Source organism: Venturia canescens, chromosome 5 (assembly GCF_019457755.1).
Source record: "Venturia canescens isolate UGA chromosome 5, ASM1945775v1, whole genome shotgun sequence".
NCBI lineage: Eukaryota > Metazoa > Arthropoda > Insecta > Hymenoptera > Ichneumonidae > Venturia > Venturia canescens.
This window is the reverse complement of record NC_057425.1, coordinates 12,521,598-12,540,552: the sequence shown is the minus strand read 5'-3', so window position 1 is coordinate 12,540,552 and position 18,955 is coordinate 12,521,598. Positions and strand designations below refer to the sequence as shown.

The following is an 18,955-nucleotide window of genomic DNA, read 5'->3' as shown; positions in this document are numbered from 1 at the left end:
ACTCAATAGTGGCTTAATAAGGACGCGAGCCTCGAATAGAGACATGCAGCAGGAAGAGCAGCTAGAAAGAGCTGGATGGAAAGACGTAGAAGACCACTCGAAGTAGACGTTTCATTAGTTCTCCACTTGAAATTTCCTCCGGGGTAAATTCTAGCGACGTACTCTACCTGCTCGCGTCCACTTGAATCCTCCAACGCTAACTCACTTCAGCCCGAGGCGTCTTTCTAGTTGTATAATCACGATGGCACTTCCATTCTGATAAATATACTGCTAATTCTCCGGAGAATTTACACCGACTCTTGAGAAAATAATTGACAATTTAAGGGGGTCACCCCGTGTGGCAGTCAGATGTTTTGGGGTCTTTTCACGATTTTTTTGCGGTGAGGAAAAAAAACATGGACTTCTGAAATTTGGAGGGTTTATTTATTGGTATTTCAACTCTATAATAGAATTTTTTAACTCGGATATCTCGGGTAAATTCGATGTAAAACTGCTCCGCAGGAAGCGGAGGATTTTTCCGGAGATTCCGCGGGGATTGGTTGATCTGAGATGAAAAAAACAAAGAGCGTTTTGATGTGTGAAGCAGTGGCTGTCGCCTGGACTAAAATCGAACAGAAATATTAAAGGTTGAAATATTTTCGGGCATCGAAAGACAAAATTTCATTTTTCAAAATGTTTCAAAGTCTTTCAATTTTTTATATTTCTGTATGATTTTAGTTCAGGCAAATTTGTCCATGTTCTTTTTCTTTGCTGCGAAAAAATCGCGAAAAAGCCCCAAAAGATGAGGCTGCCACACGGAGTGACCCCCTTAAAAGGTTCGAGATACCGGAAACAGTATTCCCGAGACTGCTATACTTTCGGGTAAACATTGAAAAAAATTAATGACCCGGAAACCGTCGTATTCGAGTATCAAAAGTGCCACAGTGTTCCGCCGTTTTTCATACTCGAGCTCCTAACGCGTTTTTTGGAATTTCATTCCATAATCGCGGAGAATTTCTTCGACTCGTGCTACAGAGCAGAAAATTAAAGTTCCTGCGATTAATGTACAGTCGCAATTTTATTTAAATTCCTTATTAATATATTTATCAATCGATTGCTCATTTTTGATCATTCCGAAAATTCTCGTTTCGCCTACAAAAACTTTTCATTCCCTGTTCGTTGCATTCCATAAAAGTTACTCGTACCAAACTCTTGCACTCGCGACATATTCAACAAATCAAATAAAAGCTGACACTCACGTACGCCGAAGTTCACCTTCCGGCGGTGTACGACTCGGGTTCGAAATTTATCGGCGCATAATCTTCGTGGATTATCGGTGCGGTCGATTTGTCTTGCAACGTGCGTGAGTCGTTGTCGCTCACATTGGTTCGTATCACCCCGAGGACTCGGCAGTTTCCGCGACGATGATGCGCAGGATTTTGGGTGGGAAAATGAAAATGGTCCCCAGGATTTGCCGAGCCTCGTACAAATGTCGGAGACCCCTTAAAGCGAGCCTTAAAGTCACCATTTGACGGGGAACAGACCAAGGAAATGACCGACTCGACGTAAAATAAGTGCCAACGTTTCGTTATTCTTGGAAGTAATAATTTTGATGTTTTTCAATGGGGAAAAGTGAGCTTCGTTTCTGTTCTTTCAAAGATCTTTTCTTCCTTTCTCTCTTTTTACACTTTAAGGAGATTGTCATAGTTTCTCTTTCCTGTCACTACCAACTCATTTGCACCGTCCCTCTCGAGGCTTTAACCCCTTAAACTCTGGCGTGACCAGGTACTTTAATGTCCGCAGAGGCCCAGAGCACCGGAGTCAAAGTAGAGTCGAGATCTCCCCAGCGGCGTTATGTATATACATAGATTCATATATAGTTACGGAATCCTCCGGCTGTTTTTTTACATTTGACTCCCTTCTACAGTTTCTCCTATTCGCTATGGACGGTCGTTCTAACTTGTACTTTGCACAACCTAAATTACACTCTTTATACACGCGCTCCCTATTCGCTAATTAACCAGAAACACTCGAGCCACGAAACAACTTTTCCAACGAGACAATAAAATATTTTTTGTCACGGATTCGACTCCCTTCGAATTAACAAAATACGGCAATTCTTGGATGAAGATTTTTGGCGACGATGAAAACGAATTTTCGGATAAAAAAAAAAGCATTTTTCTTCATGGATTTCGGGTGGCAGTTTTTTAAAAGCGATTCCAAGCGCAACGATTCTTTCGGGTTCAACAGTTTTTTCGTGTACACTCGAGTTTTTTTTTCACGATTTACAGCGAGATCAGTGGTTTTGTGAATGTTCTGAATGAAAACTGAAGAACCCGATCGTGTTTCGTTCTTGGCACCGTTGATTGCTGTGGTAACCTACTGCAATTTTTTAACTCCACTCATATTTCGAAGCTTTTCACTCCGAGCCGGGTTCGTTTCCATTAAATAGCAGTTTCATTTGTATTTTTATTTCGTTCCTGTTCCTTTGACTGTGACCCAGCGGCGATGCAGCCCTTCATGATTCTTCGCGAGGAGCACTAACATTTTATTCTTCATTCGATGGATGGACGTCGTTTAAAGTGAGTCGAGAGCCTCTCGGGCTCGATCCATTTCATCGACTCTCCCTTTCTCTCCCTCCGCAGCTCCACAACTTTTTATACTCTGTATTTTTTATTTCAATGGTACTCCAACTCGTCGATATTCCTATTGGCAGGGAAACCGTGCCCTGTTAAGTGAATGACTCGATTCAAAAAATATATTCTCGTCTCTAGAGGAAATCGATCGGAGCAATATTCGTTGCTGAAAATAGACCGAGGATCATATTCATTTTCATGGAAAAAACTCGAGTTATAACGACGCATTTTTAATAATCTTTTACACGACACGAATCGATATTCTTAAGTATTGAATTAATTTCGAAAAAAAAACATGTTAACGAGGCTGTACTAATTATCATTGCACGGTCTCGTGTTCACTGTTTTTATGCATTTAAGCAACGAGTAATAAAGCGTTTTGTTTCGAACTAAACACGTCAAACTAAAGACGTATCAGGTGGTCAGAGGAGCGATTTATAATAAGAGAAATAGCTGTGTCACGTCTGACGGTACGCGGCTCGTTCAAGCCACATGCAAACTAGCACAACGTCATATAAATTTAACTTTTCTCCCTGTTATTTATATTCGCGTGCCTCGGTACAATATTTCCGGCTTCGTGATAAACTCAACATCCGCCACATTTTTTCTTTCTTTAGTCATTACGACAGGCTGCGAGTCCTGCGTGTCCTGAAAAACTCTCTTGTCGTTCAGAGCCTGAGCCACATTTTTCTTTGAAATTTTTCCTGCCTCCGGCGACGCCTGAGCTTCTCTACCAACGTCATTTGAAAATGAAAAAATACACGAATAAACGAAAAATGAAAATTGAACGAGCACGAAGCCAAAGCGTCGTCCCTCAAATAATTTTCAATTTTCTTTTTCACGAGACTTTACTTCTTGAATTCACTAAAAATCGTTTTTTCTCCGCATCAGTTTTCCAATATCCCCAAGAAACTTCCAATCCTTGTTACATCAAATTTTAAAAAGTACCTAGAAAAAGTAGATTTCCACGATTTTTCCACCAACTTTAAGCTATCAAAAAATCCAGCATATACTTCGCCCTTAAATTAAATTCAATTAAAAGAAAGGTCCTATGCTGAAACAATAGAAAAATCCGGAATTTCCTCGCCCTCCGTTCTTCTTTATCGAATTAATATTCTTTCCGGTTCACATAAATGAATAAAGTACGCGAGCCGTTAGTTAAGTTTTAAGCTTGTACGAGACTGAATAGAAAATTTAATAAAGTCTTCCTGCCGGTGTTAATGTATGCAAAAAATATACGTATACACACATTTATTATATTATATTATATTCGTTTGACGTGTGAAGAAGACCCGAGTAAATTTACGCTCGTCTTACAATGGCTTCGAAATTAACGATATTATGAGGAACGAGCTACATAATAATATGATCTATTGTGGGAAGATTGGTGTTTCGCTACTCGCCTCTAACTTCTACAGCCGGGGTCACCTCGGGTCGTCTCGAATATAATCGATATAACGAATACGTTTATATGTTTATTCTCGTCTCTTTTTGTTTGCGACCTCCTGCGCGGCTACCTCTCGTTGCAAAATAATAAATCTGACAGTTATCGCAAACGATGCTATGCGAATAGTTGAAGCATTATTTTTATTTCTCGTTTGGTACGACGAAGTTGAACACGAGAAAAGCTCGTTACTACGATTGCCATTATTTTTTTTTTCCATTTCCATCCCTACTTGTTCCGTCTCGCTCTGCTTCTCTATATATTTATCTCTGAGGATTTCTCCCAAAGCCACGAGGATCGCGTAATCCACTCCGGATAATCCCCAACCCACCATCCATTTCCCCATCACGTCTGGCCGGTGATGGTCAGAATTCCTTTTTTGAGCCAAGGCATTTTTCCTTCGTCATGAAATTTCATTTCTCGATTCAACTCGAATATAGACACTGCGACGAAACCCGATTTCGAGGCCAACGAGGTTTCCCTACTCGATCTTAACTCAAATTAGTTTTCCTGCTCGATTTTAAGAAAAACTGATTCTGCACGAGACGCTTTGCTTCGGTTTGTTCTATTTTCCGAACAATACCATTTTTCCCTGACATCGTCAAGCTAGAATTTCAGGAGTTCGGTCTCTGTTTTCGTCAGAGCTGGCATTGCAAAATCTCGGAATAATATGAAATGAGAAAATAATCAATTTTCCAGTGAGTTTGAACCAAAGACATTCGGATTTTCTCGATAGAATCCTTCCACTGAAGACACAAATACCTTTTTTATTTTTATCTCTATCCATATTCTAATTAAGGTAGATCATGCCCGTAGAATCGTATTTTATGGATGTCTAAATTGGGTGAATTTTTACTTCCCAATTAAAGATATTATCACTCTAAATTAATGTCAGAGTTATTAATTCAAAATTGTAAATAAATTTTTTCAACTTATATTTTGGCGAATGAAATTACAAGCCATTAATTGATCGGGAATCGATCACTAGAGAGCGCAAAAAGAATACGCAGAGAAAAATCGATCGAGAAAAAAGTGTTAATAAAAAGACAGAAGACTATGACAGCAATGGGACAAGTCAAGAAGAAACAAAATACCGAAATAAGCAAATCTGAGGTTAAACGACCGCTCATTAACAATTTCGTTCAATCTTTAAAGTAATATATCTTTATTACTATTAAGACGATCATATCTCGAATTTTTTCTCAGACCTTCACTATTATACTCCATTGTTATCATATACGTTTTTCATAACCTTCGTATTATTCGTTATATGGAAAGATAAACGCTATTTTACGCATAGTCCCTATATGGATAATCTTTCAATCTACATAATTTTTATAAATAATATAAATTTAATTTTTTTTATAAACCATTTATCTCTAATTTTTATAAATGATTACTTTATAATTTTCTAATAAATCCATAATTAAACATTGTTTTTTTTCCTACTGATATTTAATTTTTTTAAATTATTATTTTTTTAAATAAATATTTTACAATTTTTTCTATAATTAATAATTAATTTACAATGTTTTTCCAAATTTTATTTGGTCTCTACTAGATGGTCTTACTAGAGCTCTTTGCTAATGATAAAAATGTGGCTTTCACCTTTCGATTCCTAATGGAATCCATGAATAACTGAATTATGAGAGCACGAGTAATGAAGTCTCTAGGCAAATAGAGAATGAATAAGTTTTTGTAGTGATCGCGACTCATCATCGATACATTAAGCTCTATTATCCAAGTGGGTCAAATATCATCTAACGTGATTAATTGTTTGATGTAAAATAAAAAATGTAAAAAGAAAAAAATCGATAGGGGTATCTGGCGAAAGTCTGAGTAAAAAAGTCCATTAAATGCCCCAGTGTGTACGCTCCGGTGAGTACGACGACTGTAGGGGCCCTTTTCACTGGGCCATAGGGGTAGCAGTCGCTTTTTTTGCTCCCAATGGACAAGCCGCGGCTGCATTAGGTTCTGGGATGGCAAACTGTGTTGAGAATGGCTTTTAAGTGGGGGAGTACGACCGGTGAGCAATGGATCGTCGACCCTCGAACGTCAGTCGTCGCTCAACATTCGTACGAGACGCTACGACTCTGTGAACTACGAAAAAAATAAAAAACGTGAATTCATAAGTCGATAAAACAATGAGGAAACGCTGAAAAAAAACCGACTAAAATAATGTCTGAAAATCTCTGAACGTCAATCGATTTTTCTTGTGTGTTTTGAAAATTGTTTTTTTTTTTACTTCAAAATTCTAATTTAATCGCCTCGACCGATAAGTACAATGAGAAACATTGTTTTTCAACTCGAACACTGTTTCTCCCGACAAATTATATGAAAAAACGTGCATTAAACAGCGATATGGATAAAGAATGAGAAATACTGTGAAAAACTAGCTCGTTCGGCAAGTTTCCGATTAAAAAATTCACGAGCTCACGTGCCCCCGGAACTGAAGGCAAGGTCGATGTCCTCGCTCTTATAGGCTTTTCCAACCCCTCATGAGCAACAAACTCTCGTTTGCTCTTTTATATTCTCCTACTTTTTTCTCACACAAAACGCTCTTCCCGCAACTTTGGCCTTTCTTTTTTTCTCCCCTAAGAAATGTCTGCGATTCACGACTGAAGGCCGGAACGTGACATTCCGATCAATAAAACGACCAACAAAAAATAAAGTGTTTGTGCATATTCTTGGATTTGTGTGGACCGTTTTCATCGAGTGTAAAATCAAATGAACTATCGAATCTCCAGTGTCATCGAAATGGAGTCATTCTCCTATAAAAATAAATGATATGCGTTTCTTTATTAATGGAACATAAATATCGTTTGATCAAGCAAAATTAATGGTGAGTTATCAACGTTTCACTTTTTAGCCTAAAACGACATTCGATCATTGATTTTTGCCTCTTCAACGCTAGAGTTTGCTATCGAATTTCTTCTTGTAGAAGTCTTTATTTTAAGGTTGACTATCGCAGCAGCTGATCAAGAGACACCCTAATATTTTGAAAGCTTTAAATTACCTATAGATGATGGATTTATACATTATTTTATTAGTCATACGAAAGTCCATGATTTTTCAAGTGTGTGTCGTCATGATTCATGGAACATAATTTATTACGAAGTTTTTTTTTCATGTTATTCTGATTCGATTAACATCGTCCAATCAGCCATACTTCTAATACATATGGCAACGCTGTCTCGTTTGCTTACCATTTACCATCGCTTTGTGCGAGGAGGTTACGTTTTACCACGGATCGACACAATGTTCGGCTCGACCAGAAACATTTTCTTCAAACAAATTGATTTTCCCTAGCATTCTGTTTCTCGGATAAGAACCCTCGATTCCACTATTCAATGAAAATAGTTCGATCGTTCACATATTCGAATCCGTTCCGTGTTATTCGAGGTTATGCAGCGTTGCCACCTCTACGGAGCCAGAGCGTTGGTAGCAGAAGAGGACGACGCAACACCACGTAATTGACTAAATCGAAGATTTTTATTTTAATTGTTCGGCAAACCTCTTTTTTTTATTCAAATACGATCCTCATAATTTTTTTTTAACATTTGAGAATTTTTTTCAAACATATCTAATCGGGAAAATGATTCATTCATGGCTCGAATCTCTGTTGGAGCGCCGTCTCCATAAGCTGTGTGTTAAATTTATAAATTTTATCGATCATTTATTGTTATAACTAGTCGATGATGCGCCCATATATTTTGCACGCGTTTTCCTGTGCACTTGAACAATCAAAAAAGTATGACGTTTTTATCTAATAATGAAGCTTGCGATAGGTCAACCTTAATATGCAGCCTGCAGGTTTTCGAATCCAATGTCAAAAGGAACGACCTTCGACAACGGCAAAGAAAAACAGATTGTCGAAAGAGCCGAAATACTTGACGGTTACAGCGTTGAAGAGTGAAAAGACGCGAGTTTCTGTAGAAGTTTTGATTATTTTAACGTGGGTGCGGCTAATCTTCAAAGATCTGAAACGCTCCGAGGCGAATATATATTTGTTATCTTTCCTCGTAAAGGATACATAGATTTATAAGATTCCTTGGTGGTTCTCTCGTTTTTCAAGAGCGTGAAGAAAGGCTGAAGAGAAAGTGGGGCGGGTGAGAGCGACGCGTGTGAAATCTGCTTTGTTTCAATCCCTGAAAATTCGGCTGCTGACTAACGAAAGGGCGAGTTGAATTTATTCGCTGGATCCGCATATTTCATTTTGCTCGACGAACGTACAGCAGTTGATGCGCGTATGTTGAAGTTTTCGTTGTTCGCAGTTTCTCCTTCGCTCACTATTTCGCGTTATAAATTCGCTTCAAGTTGTTCAGGCTCGAACGGTTCGGCAAGTGCTATAATTCGTAAAAAGCATTGGGGGAAAAATAAAAAGAAAAATGTGCGGAGAGAAAGAAAGCGGAGCGGAAAGCAAAGCGCTGGAACGCTCCGAGAGCGAACCAGCTCGACCATTCCAACCCCCATGAGTCACGCCGTTCCTTATACCGATCCCAACACATGCACGCGCTCAAATACACCCAAACTCGCACCCGAACACAGACTTGGCTGAGGGTTTCGAGCGAGACGAAACCTCGTGGCGAAGGATAACGGAAAAATGAGATAGAACGCTGTACAAACCGCACTCCCACCCTGAAATGGATCAGGCCACCCTCTCCCGTGTATACACAATCCCATATATATAGGCATACACAAATATGTACCTACATAAACGCGAGACTCTGAATCATGCTCATCCAGTTACGGGATGGGCTCTTCCGTTCCTCGAATCGCCAAAAATCCATATATGTTTATCTGTGGCTTGACGCCTTGGAATAAAAATACAGATTTTGAAACTTAACAACAAAAAATCTTGGCCTACTAGTAAGAACGAATCGAAAATTTTATTTAGAAATGCATGCGAGAGTGTGCTCAACCCAGAGGCTCTATTTTTTGGGTTTTTGTGGGAGAAAACTTTTATTCAAGTTTCGAAAGAGGATGAAATGAGTAGCTCAGTAACTTGACGAAAATTATAGAAAAAAAACATTCCCAGAAAAGTGGATTTTGGACCGCTTGGGTTCAATTTTTTTGATTTTCTTTGATTATTCACTTGCCGGTGAGTAGTGACGAATTTTTGAATTTTAGGATTCTGTATTTTTTAAATTTTTCTGAAAAATTCTTGAATTTTGAATTCAATTGGCTGTTTTTAATTAAATTCTCCTTTGTGTAGTTTTTGTTTTGTTCTGCTTATTAATAATAAATTGAATGTTTTTCAATTTGTGTACAGAGGGTGCCGGGTGGGGGGAACGTGGCTGTGGGGGGTGGCGTCGGCAGTGGTTCGGCCACCCCCCAAGGGACACAACAGGTCTATCGTGTGGTGACGTCACGACATCCCGGCAGTGGTCACCACCAGCACGTGAAAAAATCTGACAGTTCCCAACAAACGGAAAATTCTGCTTTCAAACATCAGCAGCAGCAGCAGCAGCAACAACAACACCAGCAGCAGCAACAACAGAGCTCAAATTGTTCACCAAACAGCAATTCTAACAGTCAACAATGGAAAAAATATATCGAAGCTGGGGCTGCGAGGGACAGAGACAGGGAAAAGGAGGGTGTACCTTCGAGTCCTAGTCCCTCAAGGCGATCACAAGTAAACACACTTTTTTGTCCATCATCCTTCAACATTTTAGGTTTCATATATATTTTTTTAAATCTATTGATGCGAGGGGCTTAGCTCGATTGGGACACTGGAAAAATCAATTGTTTGATTCAACAAAATTTTATTGGATCAATAAATTGTCGTGAGCGAGATAAAATTTGTTGTTTTAACAAAACTTTTGTTGACTCGATGATGTTTTCATCGTTCTACAGTTATTTTAGTCAGCAAATGAACCAAATTTTCGTTTAGTTGACGGATTTCATTTCGTTCCTTACTATTCGTTGATACAACAAAGTTTTGTGGAATCAACAATTTCATTTTCTCAATGAACATTCAGTAAGTAAATTGGTCAATTTCGAAACTAGAGACCAAACGGATTATCCAAAACAAAAAATAAATGAAGTTCGTTAAAGATCGAGCTCTGAGATTATTTCTTTGTGACAAAGTGGTAACGAATAGAAAGTCAAATATACAAAATCTTTGGAAAAAAATCGTCATTTTGATGTAACTATTGAACAATTGAGTACTTTTCGTATCTTTCGTCACTTTGGAAACAATGGATCAAGTCATTCTCCAGAATCATGTCCATGCACTCCGGAAAAATGATTCGAAATAAACGTCAATCGTTTTCGATTCTTCATAGCATTTGGGCATTTTTTCCAAAGCTTTCAATACATTTGTTCGTTTGTGTCGAAAGAATTTGTTTTTTCTTCATAGTTGCACAAGGGAAAAACTCGTCTTTGGCCATCTGCCATTATTGATTAGATGAAATTAATCTCTTAACAAATTTATGATTTTTATTTTTTTTATTTTCAACGCATTTTACTTGTGCATTTTAAAGGCATTAATTAAAGGCTATTATCGATTTTAAAAGGTAAAATATTTGAGCATCGAAAAATCATAAATATTGATGGAATTTTTGTGAAATCATCAGGAAAAACACCGGAAGCAAGCCATGGCTGAATACGCGAACGGAGAAAAACCCCAAAAAGTATCTTCAGGTACGTCAACGAGTAGCGGAAGCAGCAGTAAGGTCCGAGTCCCTTTGAGTTTCGGTTACGTCAAGAGGCACAGCGCAGGTACGAGTCCAAGTCCGAATGGTGTGCAGAATGGTGGAAAGGACCCAACCAGGACGGCACAAGTTAGTGCCGTGCCGCGAACGAAGGTAAATTATCAAAATAAATTAGTCCAGTTAATTGAACTCAGTAAAATTTTTAAAATTCATAATTTATCCAATCATTGTTCCCTCCCATATTTCAACCTCGTTTCTGCTCAAAAACGTAAATTATTCTGCGAATTATTTATTCTAATAACCAACAAAAGATTCATTGAACTATAGCTCATTATTCATTTCTGGCCAAACCCATCACATTATTGCTCATTGAATTTGGGCAACGAAACGCAAAAATTATTCATGCAAGCCACGTTAATTAATCATATATTTTCTGGAAATGGAATAATTGACAATGAATCAATGACCCAATTAACAAGGAACGAAAACTCGATCTACATATTCGACAAAATATAATTTATTCCTTCCAATAATAATGATCATAATAATCAAATATTGACGATAAAATAGAAAAACGCCACTGAAAAATTGATCGAAGCTATAATGAAAACGACTAGTTCTGAGAATGCTTGAATCGTCGCTTGCATCGATGCCAAATAAATGAAATTTAAATGAACGAATTTACAGGTCAAAGTTTCCGGAGGCACGCAGACTTGTACGACGGAGCTACAAGCGAATTCGACGAATTCGAATCAGGGCCATCACTACAAAAGTTACAGTTTGACGGGACCGAGCGCTAGTCAATTGTCACAATCGGTGAGGGATCGTCTCATGCTCGGCTCGCAGAGCCTCCCTAAGCCAGGAAGTCCCGAGTTCACAGCCCTCTTCGCAGCTGCTCATCATCGTGATCGAGGAGGTGGCAGCAGTGGCGGTGGCTCGGGACAATCAGCTTCCAGTTTTTCCCCGCGCGTGTTGAAACCCTCGGATGGTAGCCTCAGCGACACCTGCAGCAATTACGCTGCACCCGATCTCCAAGGTTATTATGCACCGAACAGTCCGTATTCCACTTCGTGGATGAGGCACAGCAACACTTACACACCCAGCGGTCGATCTCAAGGTTCGTTTAATCGGATCAAACTGTCGCTAATCTTCCAACACACTCCAGTGAATCGGTGACCTTAGAGGTCGCATTTCATCATTTATTTTTACCGCTCATGCCATTTTGAATGAGTCAACGCCCAAAAGTGATGGAAACTCCATTGAAAAAATGTTCCAATTGCGATAATAAATTTTTCTCACATTCTGCACGGTTGAAACCCCAAAGAAAAATGATGAAATCGTCCTTCAACGAGAGAATCTAACGAATTCTGGACGTTCGCTCATCTTTTCACAAACCCTAAGCATTTGACTGCTTCTCGATGTTCCAATGGGCAAACGTTTTTTAAGTATCGCTTGATAAAGATGTTTTCTCACGATTCGAAGACAGAAAACTCGATATGGCCTTGAAGTTTATTTCACATGGTAGCGTTTCAACGTTTGTGCAAAATTAGAGCAGTAAAAAGGCATCGATTGAACGTTTTTGTATGGGAAATGTGAAACAAGAACTTTAGGAACGTAACGCTGCTAACGATAAACCGAAAGAGGATTCGAAAAACCTTTGAATTTGAATGGAGCTCCGTTAATTAATCGCTCCCAAACGATGCGAAAGTGGTGTGCACTTTGTTGATTGGATTTTTTTGTTGTTTCGTGTCGACGTTTAGGAATGGGGCTGTGCGAAGCTGACAGCGTCGAATCCCTCGGTTCGCATCGAGCGAGCCTCACTCATACGCGTTTGCTCATGCATCAAAGAGATTCATCAGGCTCACCTGCTCCGCCACGACTAAACCGAAGCAATTCGATCAGGTAAATTTCCATTGATACCAAAATAAAGCTGGACCGTCGTGACATGCTGGAAACGAGGGGACAAAGAATTTGCATTATTCGAGGTTTTTCGTTGACACAACATTTCCCGAATCTCAACGAAACGAATTATCGCGATGAAAACATTGTCCTCGATAAAGAAAACTTGTATTTCTCGTATTCCATTAACACCGAGCGTTTTTAATGCCATTTTAGCTTTCTGCGGGACCGGACTTTCCCAAGGTAGTTGAGTTTTCCCATATGCGTACAGAAATTTACAAAAAACAAGAGCGAATCACACGAGATATTACAACTCCTCGCGTTACGACGAAAATGCGCCGTTTTTCGCCACTTTAAACCTTTTTCAATATGAAACCTCTCGAATTAAACTGATTCGTTGAATGCACCGAGGAGAAAAATTCTAAAGGTTCGAAACGATTATTTACCCAGAGCATTGAATCTCAAAAAACTATTTGTCCGAGGTACAGAAGCATTCCGAAAATTAAGTAATCCAAAAACACGAATCACAACCAAAAAAGGGGCTCCGAATCAGTGGAGAAAAAAAATTAGATATTTCTGCACTTTCCAATAATCTTCAATCAGTTCCACTCAGCATTGATTTTCAAATAATCCAATTTCTAGAACTGCGTTATTTTGATTAACAGAGATTTTCGAATACTTAAAAATGATCGACGTGGGAAAAATGGGGCATTTAGTCTATCTTCTCACTCGATGTGCTATTTTCAATCAACACTCATCTCTCGCTGCTTTGTTCCCCCTCTTCATTATATTCCCAACTGTATCTGCTGAAACGTCGATACTTAGTACTCTTAGTGTGTCGACATTAACACGTTGTGCGATGCTTTCCAACATAAACACAATAAGAGCACCCACCTTGTCGAGCAACATGGCTCAAATTACATACGTTCACACAATTGTCGTTGTTTCTTTCATTCTTTCTTCTTTTTTATTTTTCATACGTTATGTTTTTCATGTTCTTCATTCGTACAATTGAAAGATTTGATGTGTCGACACTACGTGTGCTTTTTATTGTCACACTCTGTATACGATTTCTCGTTAAATAGTTGTGCATATTTCAAATAATTTTTACATCTCTCATCCATATAAGCTTTTTTTCACATAAATTTACTTCAATGTTTTAGTATACTGTCTCAGTATCTGGTAAATTAACTTTGTGCTTCGTTGGATAATTTATGAAATGATTTTCACGATGAATTTTAACAAATTAAAATGTTGCCAGTAGAAATTAATTTTAGATTTTTTATTAATTAAGTTGTCTCGTTCGTATAATTTTCCTGGAATATCGTTGGAGCTTAAAAGTACAGAAATCTAAAAACATAAAAATTCATAATACTCTAAACAGTAAAGAGAAAATTGACTGTAATTTTTACAACGAATAACGTTTATTTCGATTTTTCGATCGTGTAGCAAATCGAGAACGAAATGTTTTACTTTGCAAGTGTCTTTGGACAAACACATTCGTTAAGCTCGTCGAACCGCGTCGGTACACTTTCATTCGTGTCTTTCCGCCTCTCCTTTCTTCATCCATTTCTAATCAATCCGATTAACAGAAGATATCTTTGTGCACAACAATATTGAGCGTTGTACGAGTTCACTGTGTTCATTCGGTCCTCGGTATTGGAATCGACTCGATCGATTGGCCCCGAAGAAATTTATTAACGAGCAGAATTGAGTGCACTCGTGATGAGCCTCTTTTCGAGCGCACTAGTCGTGAACTCTTCCCTTCGTGCGTTCTCTCATTCTCCCTGCTCCATTGAAAAGTCTCTTTTTCTCTTTCAACCGAGAATAGAAGAATAAGTGGCTGCTCAATATTGTCCCTACCAGACGGAGTCTCTTTATCAAGCCCCATCCAACTGTTTTGTATCGAGCGTTCTATTGCCATTGCCAGACTTCGTTATCAATGGCATGTGAAAACTCTGTAGTTTTGCAGAATTAAGCTAACGACAAAACCAATCGATCCATCTTATAAAACCATCTGATTTTTTCTCTTTCGAATACTTTTTCATCTGTAGAAAATTCATAATTTGCGCCACGAGATAAAATTTTTTACGATTAATTTTTTACGTTAAATTTCAATCCGATGATGATTATCTTTTTGTGTTTCTCCCCCTCGGACTGATGAGCCAGTTGAACTTTCGAATATTTCAGTGTACGCCTTCCTTCAAGTCTCAAATAATGAAAATGAATGAAAAATAAAATTTCTTTTGTTTTCATAAAAAAGAGGCTTCAATATCGACGGAATCGTTGAATGTTGCATTTGTGTGAAAACTCTGTACACCATAAAAACTCCATGCAATAAAAATGATGCAATTAAACTCGATTTCAACAATGAAGGTCCGTATTAAAAAGTAACACGTTGAACGATGTCTGTAGAAACGTTTAAATAATTCGTTTTCTATAAAAGTCTCCCGATTTTAATGTTCGTCACAAATTTATCTATTTTAGATTGCGTATACATTAGTTTTGCCAAAAAAATGCATCTCAATATTTTCCGTACACTAAAATGTCAAAATTACGCTCAAACGTACAACAGAATTTATTAGTAACTCTATGCCTTTTTGTTTTCCCTTAATCGACAGATCGACCAAAAGCGAAAAAATGTACCCATCGATGCTCGCACGCGGAAGCGGAGCTTCCTCGTCAGTCGGCGAGGAAGGAGTCGGTATGGGAATCGGTGTCGGAGCTGAACCGTATTACAGTGTCCCCGTGGGCTCGACCGGCGGGGCACCGCAGCATTGGTCCCAACCAACCTCGCCAACCCCCACGCACTCTTCGAGACAACCGCCGAATCTTTACCAGCACGTTCACAAGGACGACGATAGTGAGTCTCCGTTGAAATTTTTTTGAAAACAGTATCGGTAGGAAGTGAAGAATTTTTAAGATGAAAGCAAATGTGAAATAATTCTGAATCTTGCACAAAATTATCTCAAGTCTTTAATTAAATTATTCGATAAAGTATTTTGCCGAATTCCGTTACAGTGTTTCCGTTCGAAATTTCATTTTTTCATTTTCTTCGTTGTGCTGGACGAAAATTTTCGTATGAAAAATAAATTCAAAAGATTTTCGGGCTTGAATTCATTTGAGCAAATGATCGAGTAGTTTTGAGGGAAACTCTCCGTTTCTTTTGTTAATCGAATTGAATTCGGTGAAATTTCATGTCATTAGATTGCAATTTGAATTGGGCGTTCAATGTTTTCTTCGACTTTTTTGCAGTCCACGGTTCTTCAGTATCTTTGGTATCGACAGCGAGCAGCCTTTACAGTTCAGCGGAAGAAAAGCAAGCTCACGAGTTGAGGAAACTGAGGCGTGAATTATTGGACGCGCAGGAAAAAGTGCATTCGCTAACGAGCCGACTGTCCGTAAACGTAAGTAAATTTCATTTCATCCACGATTATTCAGTTTTTTGTTCTTCCGGGAATGATATTTCCCGATGAAATTGAATTGCGCGTAAACCACGAGGAAAAATAATGCACACTGCAATCAGTTGAAAAGATCGGTGAGAAAATCGGAAAATTGAGGAGAAAAAATTGACAAAAATTTCGCCCCACTGAATAGGAAAAGCTGCGACGAAAGTTATGAAAATCTGCGACTCCATGAAAAATTGAAAAAGTTCATTTTCCTCATATTCCACCACGGTAAAGTCGTTCGAATCGGTACGATTGCTGGCGCTGTAAAGTGCTGCCAAATGGAGAAGAGCGAGTCGAGCGGAAGCTCGTCGTTGTCTTCTCGCGACCAATGGGAAAGTATTTTTTTGTGCCCCTCGTGCTACAGCCATAGCGTCTCGATCTCTCGAGGATAGCGTGGCCAACGTTATGGGCTTTGAATACGACAGAGAAAGAGTCGGAGAGAGAGAGAGAGAGTGAGAAATTGAAGGGGGGGACTTGGTACGAAGCGTTGCTCGCCAGAAGTTTGTTCACGTCTAGTCTGCTCCGAGAGGCGCGCGAGCTAACATCGTCAAGCAATGTTTCGCTTGTTGATTCCATCGGAATATCACGTTGTTGTATTTCCTCGTGATTGAAAATCGACTATAGGAAATGAAATATTGGTGGAAGGATGTGTCGTTGCGAGAGCTACGCTTGATCGCATCGAGCAGGGAACTAAATCAATTAATCCAATTTAATCGATCGTTGTTAGCAGGAGGAAATTCGATCGGTGACATTACACGTGCAATTAATTCGGAATGCAGTGACGTCGAGTGATTCTACGTGTCGCTTTTTACGCTTTTTTTTCCTTATTTTTTTATGCAAATTTATTCATCGTATTCCTTCCGAGTGTTTTTATTGCTCGTTGTTATACAGCGGAAAGATTCTCGCGGTCGTTTCTTTCCGTTTCTCCTTGCGAGTGAAGCTTCGCGCGTTTATCGTAGCAAGAGACTGTGCTCGTGCTCCCTACGATTGTTTTATTAGTGAGATTAACAACTCGCCATGTCCCGAGACAAATCCGATACACTTCGTCCGGATTTTTCGACGCAGTACAGGTTTGATAAATACGCTTTGGAGCAAAAAACTCGACGGTTTTTTACTCCCTTATTCTACGTCCGAAATTGCTCTCCGAATTTATACGTTTTACACACAAATTGTCTGCTTGAAAATTCTATTGGCGACACTCATCGATTTCAGTATCTATCGATAAAAATAGTTTCCTGGCGTGCCGTTCTTACCCCTTTGAAATTGCAGCCTGTTCCAGAGATAAGAAACTCTCAAGATCAATATTGGTATAGGCTTTTCGGAGTCTATGAACCAGCGAATTTCATTTTTATAAACTTCTCGTACAGACTATTTGAAACGTCGATAAAAACGGTTTAAAAACTCTTGTTTCTCGATCGGTGCAATTGAGTCGCGTGAGCTGCAATAAATTATTTTAAACCTCAACGAGTTTGTTGTATCATAAAACTTTAAGTTCGATTAAATGAAAGTTTGCTCCAAATCCCACGCTTCGCTTTTGTCTCCATCGACTTGGCTGCATTAGAATTTTATTTCGATTACTTTTTTCATAATTTTTAAAATCTTCAATCATATTCAAGTATGAAAAAAGTCTTTTCGTGCTTTTAATTTTACGAAGAACTTTACCATTCGCTGAATAAATGAAAGAATTGATTGCCATTTATAAGAGCTCGATGGATACCGTCGAAAATAATATCAGATGCAACTTCGTGTCGATAATTCCGAACAAATTTTACTCAAAGTTCGTTAAATTATTTCTCACTCGACGTAACATAAAGTTATAACAGTTGGAAGCTGCTCATATAAGGCAAAGTCTCCATGTCTCCTGGTGTCTTTTAATCCGAAAGAAACTCGGTAGATTCGCGAGGTAGTGAAGAGGTATAAAAATGGGAAGGAAGGCTTCACGTCGCGAGGATGGCAAACTGCTGGCAAGCATCCTCGGAAGAGTTTTAGATAAGGAGAGGATAAAGGAGAGAGAAAGAGGAGAATAAAAATAAGAGTCACAGCGAAGAGCCACCTCGGAGGATCATCATAGATTCGCGACGCGTTCTCCCGAGTCTCGTGCACTCCAGTCTCGTCTCTTATTTTCTCTTTCTCTTTCTCTTTCTTTCTCTGTCCTCTATCATTTTCCGTTTCTACGCTCCGAACTCTCGTGGCCATCTTCCCGGTGTTGGTCACTTGAAGAAATCACTGAGTTAAACAGAGAAGAAGACAAAGAGAGAGAGAGAGAGAGAAAGAGAAAACTGCGAGTGGGAAAAAACGTTGGCGAAACGAACTCGGTCGTTCGTCACCGCGCCAGACGCTCGGACGTTTGAGAATCCAGTCTTTGTCTTATTTCCAAGGGTCTAGGAATGCGAAATAACGAGAGAAAGGAGGCCGAATGAGAAAATTAATGGAAAATAAATGAAACTCTCCAGTCCAAATGAACGAGGCCATAGAAAAATGTCTGATAAGCTGAATAAAAACAAGAAACGTGATAAAGATATATCAAAGGGTCATTGAGATGAAGCGAGCCACACAGCAGCTCGTCTCACGCTTAAAATTTCTCGGTATTTCAACAAAATCATCCAAATCTCCCGTTCATAAGAATGATCGCCCGAAATACTAATTCCAAAAGTAAATTCCCCATGCGCCTCAGGGAAGCTGGAACGATGTTTTTCTTTTGAGGCCTTCGTGTAACGAAATGTTTTGCATTTATTGACTCTACGTGGTCTCTTACGATCGAATGCAACTCACGTATCGATAAAGTCGAAGAACAAGGTTCAATGCTGGCGATAGGACTACTCGGCTTTTAAAAGTGTCTTCTCGCACCTGCTGCGCTCCTCACCTATCGCAACTCGAACGAGGGGGGAAACG

At 39.0% G+C, this 18,955-nt stretch overlaps 1 protein-coding gene across 3 annotated transcripts in view; it reads left to right on the top strand.

Annotated features, from left to right (window-relative positions):
- The window catches only part of sick (sickie), a 268,982-nt gene that overhangs the window by 205,565 nt on the left and 44,462 nt on the right, over window positions 1-18,955 (top strand). For 2 of the 3 annotated variants that reach the window (XM_043420504.1, XM_043420506.1), the window contains 7 exons: window positions 9,332-9,694; window positions 10,638-10,868; window positions 11,403-11,832; window positions 12,476-12,617; window positions 12,831-12,857; window positions 15,236-15,477; window positions 15,870-16,021. In XM_043420504.1, coding sequence (XP_043276439.1) covers window positions 9,332-9,694; window positions 10,638-10,868; window positions 11,403-11,832; window positions 12,476-12,617; window positions 12,831-12,857; window positions 15,236-15,477; window positions 15,870-16,021 — 1,587 coding nt within the window. The remainder of the gene's footprint in view (window positions 1-9,331; window positions 9,695-10,637; window positions 10,869-11,402; window positions 11,833-12,475; window positions 12,618-12,830; window positions 12,858-15,235; window positions 15,478-15,869; window positions 16,022-18,955) is intronic. The other variant, XM_043420505.1, reaches the window with a different exon arrangement.